Source organism: Phacochoerus africanus, chromosome 5 (assembly GCF_016906955.1).
Source record: "Phacochoerus africanus isolate WHEZ1 chromosome 5, ROS_Pafr_v1, whole genome shotgun sequence".
Lineage (NCBI taxonomy): Eukaryota > Metazoa > Chordata > Mammalia > Artiodactyla > Suidae > Phacochoerus > Phacochoerus africanus.
Window position 1 is genome coordinate 2419858 of NC_062548.1, and position 18785 is coordinate 2438642.

The following is an 18785-nucleotide window of genomic DNA, read 5'->3' on the forward strand; positions in this document are numbered from 1 at the left end:
CTGCGAACCACCGCTGTCTCTTTAAACGCTTTCCTGCGGCCGGTTGTTTACAAAGAAATTCCTCAAGGCAGGAAGGAAGGCGTGAATCCGGGCAGGAGCAGGTGCGCGGACAGCCCTCGAGGGCGGGGGCGTCTGGGCGCCGCCGATTAGGGCGCGTTCGGACTCAGCGCGCCGGGCCCCGCGCGGACCGCGGCCGGCCCCTCGGCCCCCACGCGGGCCCCGGGCCAGCGCGGCGCCCGGCGGGCCGGGGGGCGGGGCGGGGCCGGGGGCGGGGCGCGCCGGGCGCGGTCACGTGTGGACACAGGCCCGCGCGGCTTGCGCGCCCAGAGCCTCCCCAGCCCCGCCGCCGTGCGCCCCGCGGCGACCCGCGCGGCCCTGCGAGCCGGTGAGTGGGCGCCGCAGGCGGGGTGGGGGCGGTCGGGCGCGCGGGGCGGCAGTGGGGGTGGTGCTTCGGCCCGCGGGGAGCAGCCTGGGGACCGGCGGCCCCGCCCTGGCGCGTGCCCCCCGCGGTGGGGGGCGCTGTCCCCGTCCTGGGCGGCTGCCCTGCGGAGCCCAGGCCGGGCCGTTGCCCCACGGTCATTCCCCTGTCCGGTTCCTCCCCCGCTGCGCTCCGCTCAGCTCCGCGGGGCTGACTGCCTTCCCCCGGCACCGCGGCAATAACTTTGGACTCCTTCTTCGATTACAAAATTGGAGTAAGTTCTGGAAGGACATCGAAACGGTGGCAGCAAGTGTCCTTAATGGTCTCAGACACGGGATAAAAATATAAAGTCCCCTAAAAAGCCTAAGAGGGCAGTGCCCCCTAGCCTGCCCACAGCAGGAAAGCCAACACCAGGTCCGAGAGGCCCGGGAGCTGGTCTCCGGCGGGGCTGTGGTGCCAGTGTGGGAGTCCAGCAGGGCAGCGAGTGTGGAGGAGGGTGAGGCTGTGTGTGACTGTCCTGAGCAGCGCCTGTCCTCTGATGGCCCTTCCGCGCTGGCCGAGCACCCGGCAGCCCCCGGCCACCTGGACACAAGCAGCTGCTTGTCTGCGCCGCAGGAGCCCTCCTCCCCGCCCCTCGGCGTCTGGCAGAGGCTGGGCTCCGTAGCGGTGGCAAGCGGCTCGCTCGCGCCAGAGTCTGGGTGAGGCCATCCTGACCCTGCTCCCAAGCTGCTCCCCCACCGTGGGGCCCGGGCACTCGAACATCCTTAGCCAGGCCCTCTCCAGCCACCATTAGGAACTCCGCCTGTGGAGTTGCCATCGTGGCGCAGCGGAAACGAATCCGACTAGGAACCATGAGGTTGCAGGTTCGATCCCTGGCCGCGCTCAGGGGGTTGAGGATCCGGCGTCGCCCTGAGCTGTGGTGTAGGTCGCAGATGCAGTTTGGACCCAGTGTGGCTGTGCTGTAGGGCGGCAGCTGTCGCTCCGATTGGCCCCCTAGCCTGGGAACTTCCATAGGAACTGAACTGTGCCTGCCTTGGGCCTGGTGACACGCTCCTCGGCCCGCTGCAGAGCCGAGGACCCTCTCGGGGGTCCAGCTCTCCAAGCCTGAACCTCTCCTGTCTTCCTAAATGAAGGCCTCTGGAGGGAAAAGGCTTTTCGAAAGCACAGCTTCTGGCTGGTGAGAGCACGCTCTCCTACGTCGCAGACAGGACGCTGAGGCTGGGCACCCCCCGGGGCCACTGCCTTCCTGCCTCCCCGCGGGGGGCGGGGGGGTGGAAACACTCTGAGTCGTTTCACCCTGGCCTGGGGTCCCTGCGGCCCAGAAGCTCCTGGCAGGTGGATGGTGGCAGCAGGACACATATCCACCTGATGCGGGTGTTGGGGGTTTTCGGTTAGAATGCAGGACAGGGTACAGCCGTTCTCCTGCTGGGAGATGTGCGGTGATGACAGGTGGGAAGGGGCCCAGCTGCTTTCTGGGGCAGGGAGAGGAGGGCACCCACCCCCAGGCCCTAGGATGTCATTTAGAGCAGCAACGTGCTGCCCAGCCTTTCAGGCCCCGGCTGTACACCAGAGCCAAGTCTCGGCAGCCGAGCAGTCGTCCCAATGCATGTGACAGAACTGTGCTTCTTCCTCCTGAAACCTCCTATCGAGCCGTTTCCCTTTGATTACTGCTGGCTCTTCCACGCTCTACGGCCAAAGCCTCTTGCATAACTGGGCTGCCCCAGGCTGCATCTGTCCACAGGGTCTCATGGCCCCAGGGCCCCAAAATACCACCCAGGCATCAGAGCAGAGTGGCTCCTTGCAAAGGCCACCCCTCGAGCAGCAGAGGGACAGGGTGAAATGGGCCAGGGGTCCTCTGTGTCCCCAGCACGTCCACCCTGCGTCCCCCTTCCTCTCACACATGCGGACAGGAGGGCGGAGGGCACCCGGGAGGTTCCCGGTTTTCATTCCAGCGGAGGAAGCAAGGGTTCCCGTTAGAGCAGATGCAACGAGTAAAAACAACCGCTGGTTCCTCCCCTGGAAAGAACCAGAGGCGGGAAAAGATGGGCGGCTGTGAGCACCGCCCGCAGGTGAGAGCTCACCCGTGAAAGCTGGGCAGGGCGCCGGGTCTGGAGTGGAGACCTGAGCTCTTCTCAGTCTGGCCCTTGAACTTCTGAGGGAGTCCGTCTCGGTCCCTCCGGTCGGGGGTACCCGCAAGGAGCACTGGCCTCAAACCCCGCTGGTCAGGGAGCCCACGAGGCAGGAGCTAGGGCGCCACCCTAGAGCACACGCCCCATCAGCCTCGAGGGAGAGGAGGCCTGGGGCCGGTGCCAGCAGACATGCCCACTCTCTTCCATGGAAAACCAGAGGCAGCCTCGTTGATGCGTCTGAGCCAAGCTGCCCAGTTCACTCACTGCCCTGTGAGTCAGAACCGTAGAAAGCGGAAGACGCAGAACTCAAAACAAGCCATCTCTGTACCGACGCCCCTCGCCTCAGCCCAGGAAGGCACGGCGTCTGTGATGGGAATCGGCCTGCGTGGGCGCTCCACGCTCAAAACCCATCCAACAGCAGCCCTTCCGAGCTCTGGCTTCTACCAGCTGGACGTTCACTGTAGTTAGAGCCTCTGCCTGTTAATTCAAAAGGAAATAACATTCAGGAGTCCTTTGCAAAGCATCTCAATGACTCCAGAACAGTGAGCTGCAGTCCAGGCCCTGTGCACAGCCGGTCGCCGGACAGTCAGCTGGGCCCAGCTGTCTGCCCGCCACGGCGCACCGCCGGGCCGCCCTGTCTGCTCTCCCTCGGCACCGGGGGCTCTGCTGCTCCCTTGGGGTGGGGCCTCCGACCCCCGCTCACGCAGCCTTGGCTCCAGACCCGGCCGGCCAGGCTGCGGGCAGAAAGCAAGGACCGAGCGGCCGCTTCGGTGGGAGCCAGAGGGTGCAGTGGAGCGAGGCCAGTGACCGTGGAGGGGTGGCTGCTGGTGCGCATTTCGCTGGCTCCGTGTGTGTACACGCCCACGCTCGTGCACACACGCTCACACAGGAGCCCCTGACCATCACGGCTGCCGGCCACACCACGGCAGCCCAGCGCGGGTCCCCACTCCCCGCCCGACTGCTGCTCTGACCTGCTGCTGGCCTCCTGTTGCCTGGGAGATGACCACGTACCTCAGCCCTGGATTTTCGCAAGAGCTTTGTTACCTGCCTACAGACCTGCACTTTTGAAGAGTCCATTTATACAACTCTGGGCTCTTTTTAGAAAAGCCTAGGAGGAAAGACCCGGGGGTGTGCTCCTGGCCGGCCGTGCGTGAGAGGGGCCTCGGGCCATCTGTCATGAGCAGGGACGGGCCTGCAGGGCTGGGACCCCAGCTCAGCCAAGTGCGGCCGCAGAGCCTGTTTGCTGTCTGGGCGGCATGGAGACCCCAGAGGTGAGCTGCCCGGCAGCACCTCTCCCCGGGGGAGCTCACACGTGGCCTGTGACCTCAGTGGACAGCGGCCCTGCGGGGAAGCTGCCACGGCGGCCTCCTGAGCAGTGGAGACGGGGAAGGAGGCGCAGCCCCGCTCCCCGCCATGCCTGCCCCCCCCCGCCCCCCCCCCCCGCCGCCAGGATGTGCCCGCTCGACGGCCTGGGGGGGATTTTCCTCAACTGGGGTGGGGTACGGAGGGAGTACCCTGCCGGCCTCGCTGCAGCCAGGCAGCCGTGCAGAGTCACTCCTCCCTGCAGCCCACAGGCCGGGGCTCCCACCAAGCGGCCTCGGTCCCTCCTGTGGACGCGTCCAAGCTGCTTCCTCAACGTACGACCACTGAATAGGACGGGCTCTCAGCACACCTGTCGCGGTCCATTCTACTCGGCTGCCTGGCCTGCTGGCGACCCCCCAGCCCCCGCCGGTTATCAGGACCTGGTGTCAGGGCTCCTGGACCTCTGGGCAGAGGCGTGGCCTGTCAACCCCTCTTTCCTACGGCCTGGCCACGCCCCGGGGCCCGCTCTCTAAGCCTGGGACCCTCGGGGCGTCCGACGCGGGCCTCCTGGGTACCCAAGGGGAAGCACCTGCTCAGGGCCCAGAGCAGAGCAAGGAGCCAGCAAGGAGCGGGGCCCCAGGGGGTGGGGCTCGGCCGCCCCACCTTGTCCTGCCACAGCCCACCTCGGGTCCCACGGCCTCGGTCCCCTCTTGGCGCCTGCAGCGTCTCCCGGCCTGAGCCTGGAGCAGACAGCTCTTCAGTGCCACGTGGTGAGGGGACAGCCCCACCAGGGAGCTTGCCACCCAGCAGCCCCCTGGAGGGGCTCACAGTGCAGCCGGGGGGCGGCTGAGCCTCCCGGGGCGAGAAACAGGCAAATCCTGGAGAACGTCTCTGCTGGAGACAAGCCCTGCAGCCGGAGGGAGCAGAAGACGAGGCCCTCGTGCGCGGGAGTACTTGTGCTGAGGGATGTCTCCCCGCCGAGAAGACTCCGGAAACAGCCAAGGCCTCAGAAACCTCGACGGCGGCGGGACGGGATCCTACGAGGCTCCGTCCCTTGGGCCTCCCACAGACTGTCACCTCCCCGGCCCCTCCCTCGGACACCCACAAGCGCTGACCGGTCTCACCCCTTCCACGTCCTCCCGAGGGGCCAGCCACAGGTCACCCCACCAGCTCGCAGAGGCCGACGGCAGCGACGCAGCCAAGTGCCGCAAGTGGACGCCAGCTCTTCTGACCGTGAACCTCTGGCCTTGGAGCCTCAACCTGGCTTCCCTCTAGAGAAGGGGGGAGCCTCGGTGCTGCAGAAGTGGTGCCCGCGACCTGCTCCCTCAAAGGCTTCCCTCGGCCCCGGGGCCCCCCCAGCACAAGTGGGCAGGGAGGCCTGGGCCCCGTCACGCGCGCCGCATCGCCCCTCCCAGCCCCCGCGGGCCAGCTGGTGCATCGCGACCTGCCCGACTGCCCGGCCCTCTGAAGTTTCCGCGATGAAGCATGACCGTAGGGCTCCAGCCTCTCTCGAGGCGGCCTCTCCGTGACGTGCTGGAGCGAGGGAGGCCAGGAGCAGATGCCTCCGAGTCAGGGGCGAGGTTCCAAGTCCGCAGAGCGCCCCCCGCCCGCCCCTCCCCGGGGCGCTGCTCTCCGCTCAGCTCCGCCCCGCAGGGCCCTCTGCACCAGGGCTGGAGCTGCCGCACAGCCCTCCCGCAGGCTGCCCTCCAAGGACCCTCCCCAGCGCCGCCCTCCAAGGACCCTCCCCAGCGCCGTAACGCCCTCCCCGCCTCCTCCAACAAGCCTGGCCGAACACGCGCTCCACCAGAGCCTCGCTGGGACCAGGCGGGGGAGCAGGGGAGCGGGCAGCGCAGCTTGTGAGGGCTGCTGCTTCCCGGGTGTGATCGAAGCCGCTAGAAAGAGCGGGCTGCAAGTCAGTTTCCGAGCAGGAATGAACGCTGTCACGGGAAAAGCGGGACAGAGTTATGACCGAACCGTCTCAGACAACCTGGGCCAAGCAAGGGCCAGTGCCCGGCCTGCAGAGCCAGCCTCCTGGCGCGTGGGCCTCCCACAGCCCCCCGCCCCCCCCTCCCCCGCCAACACCCAGCGTCTCAGCAGCCCTGCTGCCGGCATCACTGTGAACCCAGTGGCAGCACGCCCGCACGTGCCAGGCGTGCCCCTGCTTGTGGACCAAGCAGTCTTGGGTCCACAGGACACACGCGCACCTGCTGCAAGACAGAAGCAACCACAGGCCAGGCTCCCGAGAGCGAGTGGGCCCCGTGGAGGGAGGGGGGCAGGACAGGGCTCTGGCTCCTAAAAGCTGTCCTGGGAGGAACGAGGGCCCTGACCAGAAGGGGGAGGGGCGGGCCAGAACCAGGACCCCTCGGAAGTGGCACGGCCGGGCTGGACGGAGCCGGGGCCCACCCAGGGACCCTGGGGGGGTCCTCTGGGAGAGGCGGGACAGGCGGTTGGGGCCCTCCTGACGTCTCATCTGATGAAGGGTCTGGGGAGAGGCCCGGCGTGGGCACTGCGCCGAAGGAAATGGGGTGGTTTCGGAGGTTGGGAAAAGCGGGGGGGGGGGGGGCCAAACCAGCCAGTGTGCGTCTGGAGGTCTGCCTGGCGGAGACGGGAGGCAGAGCAGTGGCCGGGGAGCCGGTCGGGGCGGGGGCAGGGAAGAGGAATGGAGAGGAGCCCGGCGGGCAGCGCAGTGGCGGGGGACTGTCCTGCCCGGGGGGGTGTCAGGAGGGCCCCAGGGGCAGCGTGTCTGGGCAGGAGGACACTGGGGTCCGGGCTGATCCTGAGCCCTTGAACTGAGGGGCAGCAGCAGGGGATGGGGGGGTGCCGGAAAGTGGAGTGATCCTGCCGCTTGGGGAGAAGGTGGCAGCTCTCGGAAGAGAACCGTGGGCGGTGGAGCGTCCAGCACCCCCGAGGCGGCCCCCGAGGCGCTGGGGAGCAGGGCCGGCCCTCGTGGACTGCCTCGGGGCAGGGCCGCGGAGAGGGCCCTTCCTGGAATCCTGGTCTGCACGCCGCCTGCCGCCCAAGTTCCTCCTTCTCGGGAAGGAAGTGAGCAGAGAGCTGGGTGACTGGAAAGACAGCCCGGCCCAACCCTGTGCGGACGGTGGGAGCCAAGCCATTGTTCTCAGGCCCTCTCCCCAGACAGGCTGGGGGGGAGGCCTGTTCCCGATTCTGACACTCTCGAGACCAGAGCAGGAAGGGAAGCCGGCGACCGCAGGGGCGGAGGCAGGACCAGGCGCTGTGCCAGGAGGGCTGGCCTGCAGGGCGCCTGGCACAGGTCACAGGTGTGGGGCGGCAGGGAGGGCCCTTCCTGCAGGAGCAGGGAGGGGACCCGCACAGGGCAGGACGGCCACCCCCGCCAACACCCCCTGGGACACCAGGCTGTGACGACGGTGACCAGCTGTCTTGTCACTGGGGCAGGCGGACGCTTCCCGACATGACCAATGCTCTGGGTCACTGTGCTGCCTGCGAGGCGGCCCCCCAGCACCAGGCTGGAGAGGACGCTGTGCTGGTCTCGAGCCAGGCAGCCTGCGCGCGTCCTGGTGACACAGCCCTCTGTGACGGCGGCAGCTCCCGTCTGCTTCCTTCCTCCTCCCGCTCAGCCTCGTCCTCACACGGGTGATGGGTGCTGCCCACTTTCGAAAACGCCAGGCACTCGCGTCCGCCTGATGAGGCAGCACCCTCACAGGTGTCCCTGCTCAGGACCTGCCACCTGGAGAAGTGAAGGGACAGACATGCCAAGTGTCATGTTTAGAGGGACCGGGAGCAAACGAACGCCGGCACCGTGCAGCCGGTGACGAGTAGTTGAGATCAGAACCGCCCTCGTGGCTGACCTGTGACAGGTGCACCCAGAGCTGCTTGTAGCTTACGGGGGAAAGTTTCAAAAGTTCGGTGTCTATGAGCTGCCGGCAAACAACTCAGGCGGGTTTTTAATCTAAGATCCTGCACTGGGTGGGTGAGCCGGCTGCCAAGCACCTGAGCCCTTGGAGGGGACTCTGGCCGGATTGGCTCCACGTGACCATCTCCCAGGAATCAGGCCATTCTTTGGCCGGGGCAGGGGCCCCTCCTGGGCCGTGGCCCATGGAGCTGGGGGTGCCCTCCACGCGTGACGCTGACCCAGCAGGGGGCCGGCCTCCTGCCCCTCGGTTTCCACAGGTTTCCTCCTGGTGGCACCTGCCCTCGGGACAGAGCCATCCAGGAGGGCAGGGCAGCAGGGGACCACCCACCCACATGAGGGCCCCCAGACACAGACTCACAGCCCCAGAGGCTGTAAACAGGAGGGGCCGCTCCATCTGCCCTGGGAGGAGGGATGGCATGAGGCCCCGGGGCAGACACAGGCGGTGCCCCCCTACACGTGCACACATAGCACGGGGGAGGGGACCAAGTGAGGTGGGGAGTCAGGCTGCAGTTCCGCCCCTGCGAGGGGGGCGGCTTGGGAGTGACCGTGGGGCGGATGTTCCGGGCAGACCCCAGGAGCCCCTGGAGGCCCTGCGAGCTGGGTAAGGCCGGGCAGAGGGGGACTTGGCTACAGGCTGGTCGTGGCACTGAAAGGCCACTCTGGTGGAGCAGCTCCCCGGCCACCTTCAAAGCGTAGGCTCGCGATGGGCAGGAGCTGCGAGGGGGGCGGGGGGGGGGAACTGGCATTGAACCCGTAGGCAGGGCGCTGCTCCTCTGCCTGGAGCACCCACCTTCCCCAGCGCCCAGCCTGGGGCGCTGGAGCAAAGGCCCTGTGTCCCTGAGGTGGGCCAGATGCTCCCGCAGAAGGTGACGGGGCCAGCACGTGGGCAGCAGGCGGCAGGCCGACACCCCCACACCCAGCGTCCCTCCTGCCCACCGCGTCAGCCCGAGCATTGGCCCTCACGCCCCCACCGCTGGGGTCCCACACATCCCGCGCCTGCTCCCAGCACAGGCTCTCCCGCGGGGTGGGCACCAGGCAGCCAACAGCAGGGCGAGTCCTCACGTGTCCCCAGATCTGGGGATGCTGTTTCTCTCCTCGCGGAGCTGGAGGTCTGGCCGGGTCAGAACGGTCTGAGCGGGCCATCGGGTCCTTCCTCTACAGTGGTCCCACTGCCAACGCCCGGTCCCGCACTAGAAGTCCAGCCATGTGCCAGGCCCCCCCTCGTCTGCCAGGTTGGGAGGGAGCACGGGACATGCCAGGGCCAACGCCACTCCGACTCTGGGTGCTGGTGCCCAGGCTCACGGAACCCGTGGGGACCACACAGGTCCACTTGTGAGGCTGCTGAGGCGGTGGGAGGCGGCAGGTTTCTGGGCATCAGGCATGGGGGGGGGGCGGGGGGCAGGGGAGTGGCAGGGTCCCGATGGATGAAGCGGGAAACAGGGATGCGCCCAGCCGGGCGGCAGCCGCCTCGCTGGCAGAAAGGCTGCTGTTCACAGAGGGGCTACCCTGGGCTCCTCCATGGGCCTTTCCCACCTTGGCCCCATCACTGCCGTGACAGCAGGCAGGCTACAGGCCGAGAGCTGTGCAGGCCGCCCTGCCTGGGGTGCCAGCGGCCCCGGGGGCAGCGTCTCTTTAACCTGCTTTCAGTCAAGAAGGCGGTGCCGGCCGGGCACGGGCCTCCCCCAGGAGCAGCGGAGGGCAGGCCGGTGGGGGCGTCCAGGACACAGCGGGTGGGGCGGTGGGGGGCTCCCGCCAGGCTCACCGCTGCTCTCCCCACAGCCCGCCATGTGGAGCTGCGGCCCGCTCAACGGCAGCGGCGGCGAGGACCAGCTCCTGTGCCAGCACGCCCAGCGAGCCCTGCCGGCCCTGTCCCTGCTCTACCTGCTGGTCGGCGTCCCGCTGGGCCTCGGCTACAACGCCCTGCTGCTGCTGGTCAACCTGCACGACCCGGCTGGCATGACCATGCCCGACGTCTACTTCGCCAACATGGCCGTGGCCGGCCTGGTCCTCGGCGCCCTGGCGCCCGCGCACCTGCTGGGCCCTGGCGCCTCCGGCTGGGCCGTGTGGGACCTGGGCAGCGAGGTCCGCGTCACGCTGCTCGTGCTGTTCAACGTGTCGGCGCTGGTGGCCCTGTACTCCACGGCGCTGCTGGGCCTGGACTGCTACATCGAGCGGGCCCTGCCCCGCTCCTACATGTCCAGCGTCTACAACACGCGGCACGTGTGCGGCTTCGTCTGGGGCGGCGCCCTGCTCGCCAGCTTCTCCTCGCTGCTCTCCTACATCTGCAGCCACGTGGCGGCCAGGGTGGCCGAGTGCTCCCGGATGCAGGACGCCCAGGCTGCCGACGCCATCCTGGTGCTCGTCGGCTACCTAGTGCCCGCCCTGGCCGCGCTCTACGCGCTCGTGCTCATTGCGCGGGTCCGGAAGCAGGCCACGCCGCTCGACCAGGACGCGGGCGGGCTGGACCCCGCGGCGCACAGGCTCCTGGTGGCCACCGTGTGCACGCAGTTTGGGCTCTGGACGCCTCACTACCTGACACTCCTGGGGCGCACGGTCCTGGCCGCCAGAGGGAAGCCTGCGGACGGGCAGCATCTGGGGGTGCTGCTCTTGGCCAGAGACCTGTCCAGGCTCCTGGCCTTCTGCAGCAGCTCCGCCCTGCCCCTTCTCTACCGCTACATCAACAGAAGCTTCCCCGGCAAACTCCAGCGGCTCCTGAAGAAGATGCACCGTGGCCACCGGAGCTGCTCTTTGGACCAGGCGGGGGCACCGCCCGTGACGGCCTAGATGGCTGCCCCTGGGCTGCGGCCAGCAGATGGCACAGGGCTGGCGGCAAGGCCCACGGTGACCAGGCCGCCCAGGCCCCCACCCCCGCCCCCCGGGCGGGTGGTGAGGGGAGAACAGAGCTGTACGAGGCGTCCTCCCTGAAGGCCACGCTCAGGCCAAGGCCACTGTGTCCGAGCGGCAGGTGCGAGCGGTTGGGATGCCCCTCGGCCGCGGGGTGTGAGCTCACCTCCCGTGACACGCGCACCTTTCAGTCCACGCCCTCGACAGCCCGCCTCCCGCAGCCTCAAATGAAGTCGTGAGAGCTCACACCGCTGCCGACCCGGGCCCATTCACACACCCGCTCCCTCCCTCCTACTTCAGGCCTCGTGGAGGGAGGCGTCCTTGCGGTAGGAGAGCCGCGAGGTGTGAAAGCCTCGAGACGAGACGGCGCGCAAAAGGGCCACGGGCTGTGTTTAGCGCCGAGCCCGTTCCCGCCCCAGCTGCCGCCGCGTCACTGAGGGGCTGTCCCAAGCCTGTCTCCACGGTGCACACGGCGTGTCCACAGACTGAAGGAAGAAAGCCACTGCTGGGACCCCTAACCCCATACGAAAGCCGAGGGCGGTGACGTGTCTGGTCGGGGCGGGGCCCACGGGCGGTTCCCGCTCCCCGAGAACAGATGGAGATGAAGGCGCATGGCCCTGAAGGTGCACACGGGGGGCACGGGGCACAGGGCCCGCCCTCCCGCCCGCTGTGTCCAAGCCCAGCCGGGCGTCCCCGCCCCCCCGCCCTGACCAGCCCTATGGACCCTTCCACGCCGGCAGGTGCTATAAACGGCGACTTGAAAGACGTTCCCTTCCTCCACCCGCAAGTCTTTTTGCTTCTTTGTTTCTCTCTTCAGGGCCGCACCCGAGGCATACACAGGTTCCCAGGTGAGGGATCAAATCGGGGCTACAGCCACTGGCCTACACCACAGCCAAGCAACGCAGGATCCAAGCCGCGTCTGCGACCCACACCACAGCTCACAGCCAGGCCAGGGATCAAACCCACAACCTCGTGGTTCCTGGTCAGATTCGTTTCCGCTGCGCCACGACGGGACCGCCCACCCCCAGGTCATTACGATGAGGGGACAGGCCCACAACCCTCTGGTCCTCGATTCTGAAACCCCGAAAAGCCCTACAAAGATTTGTTTTTCAACGTGCAGCAAAGACACAAGGGTACCTTTCTGAGGAAAGAGGGGGATGGTGGGGCAGCGGCCGAGCCCCGACGTGGTTCTGCGGCATAGTTGGTGCGACGCGGTCAGCTCTGACCCTCAGCCAGGCCGCGAGGAGAGCGAGGCTCTTTGCCGAGGCGTCCTGCCGGGAGCTCGCCCGGCCGAGGGCAGAGGCTGGGGAAGCAGCCCCGGAGTCGGCTGCGTTACTTCTACAGGCAGCGTCTCCCCTCCGGGAGGCAGCGTCTCGTGAGCACACGGACCCCCGGCCCCACGTGAACTCGGACAGAACTCGGACAGACGGATCCCCTGCAGGAACCCCGGGTGGGGGCGGGGGGGAGGGCCTGGGAGGCTTCTGGGCTCCTGCCCCTGAGGGGCTGTTCCTCTCTCCCCAAGGCCCCTGCCCCCGGGAATCACAGCCGGGCTGGGGGGCGGGCGGGAGGTCCGGGCACAGCAGCCCTCAGGGCCGCTCACCTCGGACAGGCCTGCGGCCGGAGAGCCCGCACTGCCACTCGGGTCCAGGGAACGGGCGGGTGCGCAGGCCAGCGGTGGCGGGGTTAAAATAAAAGGATCTCTGGAGTTCCCGTCGTGGCGCAGTGGTTAACGAATCCGACTAGGAACCATGAGGTTGTGGGTTCGATCCCTGCCCTTGCTCCATGGGTTAACAATCCGGCACGCGGCTTGGATCCCGCGTTGCTGTGGCTCCAGCGTAGGCTGGCAGCTACAACTCCGATTGACCCCTAGCCTGGGAACCTCCATATGCCGCAGGAGCGGCCCAAAGAAATAGCAAAAAGACAAAAATAAATAAATAAATAAATAAAAGGATCTGGCTTCATCTTTCTCCTCTGCTGCAGGACCAAGGGCTCCGGGGAAGAGGCTGAGGCCCTGAGGCCCTGCATCCCTCTGCCCAGCTCGTCATCCCCAGACAGTGGAGGGGCCTAAAACCCCTTTTCAGTGTCTCAGTGGCTTTGGATGCAAGTTCACTGTCTCTGGGGGCCTCCTGAGGTGGCGGGGTCGGGGTGGGGGGCAGCCACGCATTTCTCTGTCCCTTCCCACCCCAGCGTCCACATCTGCTGGGAACGAGGGCCTTGCGGTCATGCTGGCCACCTGGTCTGCCCTCGCGGCCAGGGTCTCGGGCACAGGCCCCGACCCCAGTGTGAGGAGCAAGCCCGCCTCCGCCCTGGCTGCTGGCACCACACAACACAGAACCTACCTTCCGTGGACATGCGCTTGGTGATGTCATGAATTTGCCTGGCTCCCCTCTCCCTGCCCCTGTGTTGCATTCCCCATCTCTGCCCTATCGCCAAAAAAAGGAATGATTTTTGAGACGTTTACAAGAGAGTGAGCAGCTCTTGTAAACTGGAAAATGCCAGTAGCTTGTTTTTTAAATTGGAGTTCCCGTCATGGCGCAGTGGTGAACGAATCCGACTAGGAACCATGACATGGCAGGTTCGATCCCTGGCCTTGCTCAGCGGGTTAACGATCCGGCGTTGCCCTGAGCTGGGGTGTAGGTCGCAGACGCGGCTCGGATCCTGCGTTGCTGTGCCTCCGGCGTAGGCCGGCGGCTGCAGCTCCGATTCGCCCCCTAGCCTGGGAACCTCCATATGCTGTGGGAGGGGCCCAAGAAATGGCAAACACACACACACACACAAACACACACACACACAAACCTTGTTTTTTAAATTGACCAATCCTGTATTTCTCAAGCGTGTTCCCAAGACACCAGGATGTAAATTTCACCTAATGTTCCAAGGTCGTTAATTCTGTTCCTGACACTCTTGACTACAATTTTGTAGTGTCTTTTTTTTTTTTAAGGCTGTACCTGTGGCGTATGGAGGTTTCCAGGCTAGGGGTCTAATCAGAGCTGCAGCTGCGACCTACACCACAGCTCACGGCAATGCCAGATCCTTAACCCACGGAGTGAGGCCAGGGATGGAACCCGCGTTCTCCTGGAGACTAGCTGGGTTCGTTACCACTGAGCCATGACGGGAACGCCTCCAACTTGACTATAATTTTAAAGTCAACGGTCCTGCTTTTGTTAACAGACAAAAGCTCCTCTACCTTTTGCCAAGCTTCATCATGAAAGATCCCAAAGGGGAGAGTTTAATCTTCATGAAGGTTATAAAACTTACTGCAGGAAACCGGGTCTGCTGCTAACTGTGGCAGATACATGAAGAAATCAAACCTTTGTACCTTTACAAAAAGCACCTGACCAAGGACAAAACAGGAATAAGTCATTAAGCAGTTTAGTTACGGGAGTTCCCTTCGTGACTCAGCAGTTAAGGAACCCGACTAGGATCCCGGAGGCTGTGAGATGGATCCCTGGCCTCGCTCAGTAGGTTAAGGCTCCGGCGTTGCCGTGCGCTGTGGGGGAGGTCCCAGATGCGGCCTGGATCCCGTGTGGCTGTGGCTGTGGTGGAGGCCGGCAGCTATAGCTCAGATTCGAGCCCTCGCCTGGGAACTTCCATATGCTGCAGGCGTGGCCCTCAAAAGCAAAAAACAAAACAAGACCTAACAAAAAACCAGAAGTTAAATTCTATGTCACGTTCTTGAATTTAAAACCAGCTGGGCAATGTGGGGGCTAATTACGAACGAGTTCAACCTCTGCCTGCCCAGCTCAGGTTCTCCCAGTGAATCTAAGAACCCGCTGAGGAACACCCCGCACACCGACGATTAAATCACCTGAGACTTATCACCCGACTTCCGAAGCTTTCAGTGCGCATTTCCCAGGGTGGGTGACCTCTCAGAAAACAGCTCAGAAAGGGTCCTAAGTGGCTCTTGCCTGTCGTGCTGTAACCCCAGCATTTTCCGCTTCCTCCGTGCGCGTCGGAGCTGACCCGGAGCCAGGCAGGCCCTTCCGCGCGTTTCGTGTCCGGCGTGCGGGAACCTGGGGGCGGGGGCGGGGGGTGCCGACCATGAATCCCACGTGGACGAACCCCAGCTGTCCGAGGGCCAGCTGTGTGTCAAGGAGCCCGAGTGGACGGGCCCCGCACACCCCCCTCTCTACCAGCGGCGGTTTAGACGGTGACAGCGGCCAGGCCTGCTCCGCACGGGTCGGACACGGACCGGCCCCCCTCAGGGCGCCTGTGGGGACAGGCGGGGGCGCCCGCACGAGGGGCCGGTCTCCCCCGTGGCTGACGCCACTTTGCTCACAGCAAGCACCCGAGAGACGTGGAAAACGAACCCAACAGTGAACCGTCGAGGGGCAGAATGCCGTCAACACGCTCGCGTGCGCTCAGCGAGAAGCTCCCGTGTGCGCAGACGTGCGCGTGTCCCTGCCCGCGGCCCCGGCACGCCGCCCGCGCTGCCGCCCGCCGCCCAGGACGCAGATCCAAACCATCCAAACCGCAGCTGCCAGCGGGCTGAGGAAGGTGGTTCCTCGTGGGAGAAGCTTCAGAGGGTTCCCTTTTCGTCAAGGGCCCGAACGCAGAGCTCGGACGAGCGCGTCGGAGGAGCCCCGCATCCCCCCGACCCCCTGGCTGCCTATCGCCTCCCCGGGAGCCTGCGCCTCGCCCGGAGCCAGAGCCGGCCCCTTGGTAGCCACCTCCGGTGGTGGCGTCCCCGCCGGGCCCTCGGGAGACCCGACTGGCCGAGTGCGTCCGCCCCCAGCGGTGCCGGCCACCCCGTTGGCACCTCGCGCAGCCGCCCTCGGCACCGCGGAGTGCCAGCCCTCGGCCTCCGCCCCGCGGGGAAGCTCCTCTGTCGGCAGGTGAGGGAGGCCAGGGACCCCGCTGCCGGGCCCCAGCGGACACGCGGACCGCAGGAAGCAAACTCGCCCCAGGGCCAGCGCCACCCCTTCGGCCCCTCCCCTGGGCTCCTCGCGCCCAAGAGCAACCCTGCAGCCTCCCTCGGGCTCAGCCGCCTCCAGCCTGGGGCGCCAAGGTCTTCCAGAAGCTGGGGGTCGGAAATGAATGCAGTCCCGCCACGTCCCCGCGGACCAGCGGGAGGAGGGCGCCTGGCTCTGGGGCAAGGGCTCAGGAGGACCTGGTCTGCACAGGTGACACAGAGGTGGCTGGCCTGCCGGGCCAGGCAGCCGTCCCTCCACAGCCGAGCTGCTCCCGACAAGGCTGATGGTGGGGGCCTGTGCATTTTCACTGCCGCCGGGGATGCGGTGGCTCGACTCTGGCACAGTTTACCCGTCTGCTCTATTGGTGATGGGCACTTGGGGTGTCTGTGACCATGGCTGGTTCCTGCAGCGGGGCCCCCCAGAGCGGCTGCGGGTGGTGGGCTCCAGCCGGGGCTTTGTCTGACTCCAGGTGGTTCTCGGTGGCCCTGGAGGTGAGACCTCCTCTCCCTTGTCAGTGGGACAAGCCTGGAGTTCCCACTGTGGCACAAGGGTTGAAGGCATCTCGGGAGTGCTGTGAGGCAGGTTCGATGCCTGGCCTGGCACAGGGGGTTAAGGATCTGGTATTGCCACAGCGGCTTGGATATGATCCCTGGCCCAGGAAATTCCATGTGCTGCGAAACGGGCAAAAAAGAAGAAAAACATGAGTTCCCGTCGTGGCTCAGAGGTTAACAAACCTGAAGAGGATCCATGAGGATGCAGGTTTGATCCCTGGCCTCGCTCAGTGGGTTGAGGATCTGGCCTTGCCGGGGGCTGTGGTGCAGGTGGCAGATGTGGCTCGGATCTGGCATTGCTGTGGCTCTGGCAAAGGCCAGCAGCTTTGGCTGCCATCACACCCCGAGCCTGGGAACCTCCATATGCCGCAGGAGCGGCCCTAAAAAGACAAAACAAAACAGAACAAAACAAAAGAGAGAGAGAAAAGGACAATCCCCAGCGACGTTCTGGGGACTCAGCAGCTGCCTCACGGGCCTGAACCGCTGTCCCGCCACCATCACAGGTGCTCTGTGGCCGTCACGCCCACGACAGCACTGAGCACGGCTTTGTCTCAGCGAAGGGTTAACTCACTGGAAGTCGCACCTACTTCAGCTGGACCCCGGGAGATGCCCAAAGTGCACCCAAGTCTCCGGGGGCACGAAAGTGTCGGGGTCTCCGAGAACCACGGGGCAGCTCCCGTGTCCCGGTTTTCATGTGAAGCAGGTGCGTCGGGCCAGCGCGGTCCCCGGAGCGCCCTGCTGTGTGACCTGGGGCGAGTTCTGAGCCTCTCTGTGCCCCGTCCTCCGCTGGAGCACCAGGCACTGGGAAGGGCTGACGGCGGGAGCACCGTCGGCTCCCACCCACCCTGCACCCCTGACGCAGGGCCTGCTCACCTGAAGGGAATCGCGTGTGCAGCGCCCCCGGGGCCTCGACCCGCCCTCTGCCAAGCGAACGTGGGCTGCTGGGCAGCAGGGGCGGCAGGCGGCGGGCCCCCGAAGGCAGAGCGCAGGCCAGAGAGCCTCCGGTCGCAGCAGGCAGGAGGGGACCTTCTGTGACGATGGGACCGTGTGCCCTGCGGGGGCTGCTCACGCAGCTGTGCCTCCCGCGGGCCGCCTAGAAGCCCGCCCGGCGGGGCAGGAGGAGCGGGCCAGGCGCCTGGAAGCCCCGCCTCAGAACCGGGAGATGCGACGCCCGCCCCCCCGCCCCCCAGGCTGCGCGCTTCCAGGTTCCAAGCAGGGTGAGGGTGACTCGGGAAGGCCCCGCCGCCGGGGCAGGCGCGCTCACGGGGCGCCCCCCAGTGGCCGCCGATGCCCTCTGTCTGCGCAGGAGCAGAGGCCACTGAGCGGGAGCCCGGCTCCTAAAGCGGCCTTAGGCTGAAGCAGTGAGTGGGGCTCCAGAAGGCTCGCAGCCCGCAAGGGGGGGTTGGGGGACACAGCAGGGCCCAGAGGATGGGGGGGGACACAGAGAAGTGCCGAGAATGGGGGGGACACAGAGCAGAGCCTGGAGGATTGGGGGGGACAGAGCAGGGCGCGGAGGATGGGGGGGACACAGAGCAGGGCCGAGGATGGGCGGGACACAGAGCAGGGCCCAGAGGATGGGGGGGACACAGCAGGGCCGAGGATGGGGGGACACAGAGCAGGGCCCAGAGGATGGTGGACACAGAGCAGATCCTGGAGGACTGGGGGGGACAGAGCAGGGCCCGGAGGATGGCGGGGGGAAGGCGTAGGCAGGAGCAGAGGAGCCGGGACCCAGAAGCTTCCCGAGCTGCACCGGGGCCCACCCAGGTCCCCACAGCTCCTCGTTCACCAGCAGTCTCGGAAGCGCAGACCCCTGACCGGCACCCCTGGGACCCTCTGCTCCCGCGCCCAGGCCCCCGGCCCCAGGCCCCAGCCCCCGGTGCTCCGCCGGCCGCCTCCCGGCCATCCTCCAAGCCCCTTCCACTGGGCCGCCAGTCACGCCTGCCTTGCCGGCTCTTTGGCTAAACACCCTCTGACTTTCTCACCCGGGTGGTCTCACGGCCAGTGACACCCCGACAGGAAAAAGGCCTGGGAGGGCCTGGCAGGGAGGGCTGCCACGTACCCAGCCCACAGGGAGCCTGAGCCCCCTACCCGGGGGGAGCAACCGCGTCCGCCAGGGCTCGGGAGCGCGCCATTTGCCAGCCCAGACGGGCGGCCAGGGTCCCCCGCGCGGCTCTGACTTTACTGAACCCTCCGAAGCGTATTTTCAAAACAGGGGAGCTGGACGGAACACACAGAGACGACTCAAAGCTGCTGCTGAACACGAACAGGTGTCAACAGTGACACGTAAGTGACAAAAGTCAGGACAGGAAGTGACACAAACGCCTCCTCACCCCCTACCCACCCCCAGCAGCCGCCCGGGAGCCTCACAGAAGTGCAACCGCGCAGCGGAGTGCGTGCAAGGCTCCGGCGGTGTCCCGGCGGTGTCCCCTTTAAGCCCCGGGGGAACAGCCGCAGTGCACACTCGCCTCCGTTCACAGACCCCAAGTCGGCTCTGGCGGTGGTCCCAGCTCTTGTGCGGGGGGGGCCCTGGGGAGGGCGGTGGCGGCACCGGGCCATGCCCGAGGGCACAGCCCATGTGGGCTCAGCACAGAACAGAGTGTCCTGGGAAAGGCGGGTGTGGAGGAGGGGCCCCCGTTCCCTGCTACGGGCTGGCCCCGGCCACCTCCACATGGGGCTGCGGACACTCAGGGGAGCCAGGAAACGGGCAGGGGCCTGGGGCGTGACCATCTCAATGAC

At 66.5% G+C, this 18785-nt stretch overlaps 2 protein-coding genes across 2 annotated transcripts in view; one reads left to right on the forward strand and one right to left on the reverse strand.

The window, feature by feature from the left end:
* C5H7orf50 (chromosome 5 C7orf50 homolog) overlaps window positions 1-18785 on the reverse strand; it is a 94924-nt gene that overhangs the window by 31502 nt on the left and 44637 nt on the right. The window lies entirely within an intron of this gene.
* On the forward strand, window positions 289-11424 carry GPR146 (G protein-coupled receptor 146). Its single transcript, XM_047779390.1, has 2 exons — window positions 289-385; window positions 9521-11424. The coding sequence occupies exon 2, from the start codon at window positions 9527-9529 to the stop codon at window positions 10523-10525; it is 999 nt and encodes a 332-aa protein (XP_047635346.1). The 5' UTR covers window positions 289-385; window positions 9521-9526; the 3' UTR covers window positions 10526-11424.

Bases quoted from the DNA above. Each gene is read 5' to 3' on its own strand.
- GPR146 (XM_047779390.1), top strand. From the start codon at position 9,527: ATGTGGAGCTGCGGCCCGCTCAACGGCAGCGGCGGCGAGGACCAGCTC.